Genomic DNA, 5,285 nt, shown 5'->3' with positions numbered 1-5,285 from the left:
CGTCTTACCCACAATGAGGCTCAACCTCAAGCCTTCAAAAAAATTGCAATTTTATCACTTTTGATGATCATTAATGTGATCAAATATTATAATTACACACAAAATTGAGATTATTGATTTCTTATAATCAACATTAGTAGTTAATAAATATAACTTAATAGATCACATACCTAAATTGTGCTTATTTAATTATTAAAATAAATTATGAAATTCTCTTCAATCGATTAAAATTAAATGTATAAAAAGTCGACAAGTCTCTTTAAAGACTTACTCCAGATGACACCTCTAGATTTGTCACATAAATAATTATAAAGTAAAGATAAATCATACTTTGAAGATATAAGAACCTTATTGCAACCTTTTTGCATAATACAAGATCTCTGTTTCACTTTTCCCATCCTTCATCCTAATTCTTTGAATAGAACAATAGTGCTAATAACATGTTATGAAACTATATAAATTTAGAAGAAGAATAAAGTAGGGAGAAGAGAAAAAACGTTCTTATTCATCTTGAAGTATATTTATGATTCATCGATCTTTCACAAATCTTATTTACGATGAAGGATAACGCATTTATTTATAGGGGAAACCTAACTTGATTCTCAAGTAAGATTCCTAATCATATTCTAAAAAAACTCTACATAATTAGACATTCATTATAACACAAATATGTTTATAACATTTTTCTATTTTATCCTTTAACTCAAATTAACTTTTCATTCTCTAATCATTTTTAAGTCCATTGAAACTATACATACATATTATGATAAAATATGCATGTTATTTATTACTCTATCTATTCAACATGAGTGAATTATTTATATTTTTCATAGCTTAAAATAAATATATTATTAAAAAATTAAGAAAAATGTTGAGACTTTTAAAGTATTTCGACAATTAACTTAAACATAGACTAAAGGAAAGTATTCTATCTATTTTAATTTGTTTCTTTGATTTTAAATTGATACAAAAAATTTAACAAAGAATAAATAGCAACACTTTTGAATGTATCTGAATAAAATGTACTCTAATTTGACTTAGAACGGAGTTTAAGAAAAAAAAAGACTTTTTAATCTTGTGGTTATAAATTAAAGTTATGTCACATGTACCAAAATGTCCTTTAATTTTGTAGTTTTAAACATGTCATGTGGAAAGTTAAAGTTCTTTAATCTTGTAATTTTAAACATGCCACGTGAAAAGTTAAAGTTAAAGTTAAAGTTAAAGTATTGCCAAAAAAGAAAATGAGACATTCTTTTTTAAACAAACTAAAAAGGAAATGGATCATTCTTTTTAAAATAAACTAAAAAAAAAATGAGTACATTCTTTTTGAAACAGAGGGAGTATTAAAATATTTTTAAATTTGATGATTTTTTTTTTAATTAAACATAAACGATAAAAAAAAAGTGTGTACTGTGTCTTCTCCTTCCATTGTTGGCCTTAGGGTTCATATGAACTTCAATTTCAGTTTGCTTTGAAGTATCCCTAATTTGGCAAATACCCAGGTACTATTTCTATCTAATAACTTATAATTAGAAACTGAATTATTTTTTTACAATTTTTTATTGGGATTTAATTGGATTCGCTGTTGTTTATTTAGCCCTGTTGATTTTTGTACTAATTTTCTTGTTATTGATCTTCCCTTTACTTTTTCAGACATTTAAGTTATGAAACTGAACTAGATTAGAAGATTACTACTGATGGGCAGAATCCTGTAGTTGTTTGTTGAAGTAATTCATAAAATGTGCATTGGTAGGGTTTAAGTTATGGAAATTGATCTTCGATTGTCTTCGGGGCGGAATAAAAGGTTAGATGTGTATGTGGATACAAATGCTATTGATGATTCAATTCAAAGTCATGTCGGGGAAGAGAATGTTGATGGGAATGGGATAGGTATGGATATTGTTGATGTTGATATTATAGATAAGGGAATAGAAAATGGTGAGCCAGAAAAGGGTATAGAATTCGATACAAAGGAGGCTGCCTATGCTTACTACAGGGAATATGCGAGGTCAGTGGGATTTGGCATCACGATAAAGGCTAGTCGCAGGTCAAAGAAGTCGGGGAAATTTATTGATGTGAAGATTGCTTGTTCTAGATTTGGGACCAAGCGTGAGTCTGGTAGTTCTCGATCATGTCCCAAGACTGATTGCAAGGCCAGTATTCATATGAAGAGAAAGCAAGATGGAAAATGGTTTATACATAGTTTCATGAAGGAGCATAATCATGAAATTTGCCAGGATGACTTTTATTACTCTGTCAAGGGTAGGAGCAAGAAATCAGCCGATGTTGTTTACCAGAAAAAAGGACTGCAGCTAGCGTTGGATGAGGGGGATGTAGAACTGCTGCTTGATACTTTAGCACTTATGCAAGCTGAGAGACCTAATTCTTACTATGCTATAGACTTTGACAAAGAAAAACGTATGAGAAATGTGTTTTGGATTGATGCAAAAGGTAGAAATGATTATGTCCATTTTTGTGATGTAATTTATTTGGACACTCATTACATCAGAAACAAGTATAAAGTCCCATTTTTACCCATCGTAGGGGTCAATCATCATTTCCAATTTTTGTTGCTTGGATGTGCCTTAGTTGGGGAAGAATCATCATCAACATTTAATTGGTTAATGCGCACTTGGCTTAGAGCTGTGGGTGGCCAGAGTCCTAGAGTTGTTATTACTGATGATGACATTTCCCTGAAAGAAGCAGTAGAGGAGGTCTTCCCTAAGGCACAACATTGCTTTTGTTTGTGGAATGTAATGGAAAAAGTTTCTCAAAATCTTGTTGGTAAGATAACTAAGCGTGAAGATTTTGTAAAGAAGTTGAAGAAATGCATGTGGTTTCCACTTAAAGAAGAAGAATTTGAAAAAAGATGGTGGAAAATGGTCGATTCATTCAAACTGAGGGATGATGACTTGATCCGTTCATTTTTTGAAAATCGAACAAAATGGGTTCCAGTGTACATGAGAAATACTTTCTTAGCTGGACTCTCTACATTTGAGCGGTCTGAAAGTGTATCCTCCTTTTTTAAAAGGTACATTTCCTCTGAGACTACATTCAAAGAGTTCATTGATCAATACAAACTATTCGTGCATGAGATGTATGAAGAGGAAGCAAAAGCTGATATTGAAATGCGCCATAGACTACCTACCATAAAAACTCTCTCCCCTTATGAGAAACAAATGTCCACTGTCTATACAAACTCAGTATTCATGAAATTTCAAGCTGAGGTTTATGGAGTTGCTGCTTGCACTATTCTGAATGAATGTGAAGAGGGAACAGAAAAGTTGTATAGGGTTAATGACCGTGAAAAACACCAGAGTTTTATGGTATCCTGGTGTGCAAGAGAATCTTGCATCGTCTGTTCATGCCATTTCTTTGAGTATGCAGGTATTCTTTGTAGACATGCAATTACAGTTCTTCAAGTATCTGGTGTCCCCAATATTCCCGCTATGTATAAATTAGAGCGGTGGACACGAGAAGCAAAAACTAAAGGGAGAGCATGTGGGATTCCAAGCAACCCTCATCACAGGATCCAACGTCTCAATGATCTTTGCAAACTTGCTGCCAAATTTGGCGAAATTGGATCATTATCCTGGGAAAACTATGAATTAGCTGTAAACACACTCCAAGCTGCATTGCATGACTGTGTCAATGCAAACAACTCTGTGAAGAGTTCATTAGTCTCTAACGTTTCATTTTCTCAATGCGATCCTAACTTTAATGAAGAGATTCAAGGTGGTAGCATGGCAAAGTCATCAAAGAGAAAGAAAGTACAGAAGATGCGCAAGGTAGTTTAAGCTCTTATGATTTCAGCAGATTCAACAATAGTTCCAAAAGACTTTTTAATAGTGGAAGTACTGTAGGTTCAATCTGACGTTGAAGTACTATCTACCAGGATCCAAGATAGCAGCCTGCAGATGGTATCTTTTGGCTTATAATCTTTTGCACATGCTTCGTACGCCCAGTTACATTTATTCATTCTGTTTCATTCTTTTGTAGGATCAATCAAACTCAAAACTTCCAACTCATGAAGATGCTTTCCTAGCTCAGAGGCACGTACAAGGAATGGTATGAGATATCCCTTGCTAGACCATAATTTACTTGCGATTAAGATCTTTTGACCCTTCTTTGTATGACTGCAGGATCTAAGCTCCAGAATGGCAACTATTGCGGGATACTATGCTCCGCCTCATCAGAGCGTGCATGGATTGGTGCTGCATCCTCTTTTAGGGTTCACGCTTTGAAACAATTGCACATAGTTATTTTTTTTGATCAACAGAACTCATTCAATGATTTGGTATTTTTTCAGGGCGAGTTGAGTTCATTTTCTATGTTACAAGATAGGTATTGCAGCAATCATCAAGCCTCACACGGTGTTCTGGTAAGGCAACTATTCTATCAGGAACTTGATGATGAGAAGCCGGACTAAATTTTTGGTTTGACCTTTTACAAGTACGAATGGCTTCATCCAATTATGTTCCGTTTTACCTCCTCTCTCTCACAGGGAAACTTGAATTATATATCAGCCCACAGTGGTTATTACTCTCCTCAAAGTATTCAAGGACTGGTATGAACACAAAGACCTAAATCTCGTATTTTTTTTGAACTAAATCACATAGTGAATTGCAGTTGCAGGGACAGCTTAGCGTCAGAGCACCACTGGTGCATCCTTCTTTCAACATTCAGGAAAATTCATCTGATATGGTACGTTTCATTCACTCAATGTTTTGTTATTTCTTGTTTAATGTGAGTTCAAATTTCACTCCCGCTCCCTACTGTAGGACAATTCTACCAGTGTCACAGGAAAACATTTGCAGTATTAGTGTTTCTCTTAGCTGGATTGGAAACAGTGCTTAATATATCGCCTTAGAAAGTTAGCTGAATAGGAGGAAACTAAGATTACTTTTTCTATGCTTAAGCATGTTTAACATAGAAGGAAATTAATGTACACTACTGAAGATCACTACATGAATATCAATAGGGCTTCAATATTTCTTTTATATCTGGAAGCATCATGTAATCCTGTTATCTTAGAAGAAATGTTTGATTGTTGATGAAGAGAATTCTGTCTTCTGCCCTCATGTGTGAGAGTACTATGGGTTCGATTCTAAAATCGTACATGGGTTGATTGCTTTGAGTCATTGGTTTCTATATCTTCACTAAAGTCACAGTTTCTCAAAATTTCCTCTGTTCTTTCACCCACCTTCATACTTTCTCGTCGATCCCTGCAACATCCATTATTGAGGTTTACTCATGTTATCATCTGTACTCAGCAACATAAAAGC

The 5,285-nt window shown here is 33.9% G+C and overlaps 1 protein-coding gene across 4 annotated transcripts; it reads left to right on the top strand.

Moving 5' to 3' along the window:
• The first annotated feature begins 1,387 nt into the window (after nt 1–1,387).
• On the top strand, nt 1,388–5,081 carry LOC107026411 (protein FAR1-RELATED SEQUENCE 2-like). 4 transcript variants are annotated; one of them, XM_015227372.2, is made up of 9 exons: nt 1,388–1,502; nt 1,654–3,788; nt 3,864–3,920; nt 4,000–4,068; nt 4,143–4,211; nt 4,310–4,381; nt 4,505–4,567; nt 4,636–4,704; nt 4,782–5,081. In XM_015227372.2, the coding sequence occupies exons 2-9, from the start codon at nt 1,764–1,766 to the stop codon at nt 4,821–4,823; spliced, it is 2,466 nt and encodes an 821-aa protein (XP_015082858.1). In that variant the 5' UTR covers nt 1,388–1,502; nt 1,654–1,763; the 3' UTR covers nt 4,824–5,081. The 4 variants fall into 4 exon arrangements, with proteins under 4 accessions (XP_015082858.1, XP_015082857.1, XP_015082856.1 ...); XM_015227371.2 differs by having other exon boundaries at nt 4,630–4,704; XM_015227370.2 differs by having other exon boundaries at nt 4,636–5,081.
• Nucleotides 5,082–5,285: the final 204 nt, after the last annotated feature.

This window comes from Solanum pennellii, chromosome 7 (assembly GCF_001406875.1).
Source record: "Solanum pennellii chromosome 7, SPENNV200".
Lineage (NCBI taxonomy): Eukaryota > Viridiplantae > Streptophyta > Magnoliopsida > Solanales > Solanaceae > Solanum > Solanum pennellii.
This window is presented reverse-complemented; position numbering and strand designations above follow the sequence as displayed.

Bases quoted from the DNA above. Each gene is read 5' to 3' on its own strand.
- LOC107026411 (XM_015227368.2), top strand. From the start codon at position 1,764: ATGGAAATTGATCTTCGATTGTCTTCGGGGCGGAATAAAAGGTTAGAT. The intron at 3,921-3,999 runs GTATCTTTTGGC...ATTCTTTTGTAG, and splicing joins AAGATAGCAGCCTGCAGATG to GATCAATCAAACTCAAAACT. The intron at 4,212-4,309 runs GTGCTGCATCCT...GTATTTTTTCAG, and splicing joins ATCAGAGCGTGCATGGATTG to GGCGAGTTGAGTTCATTTTC.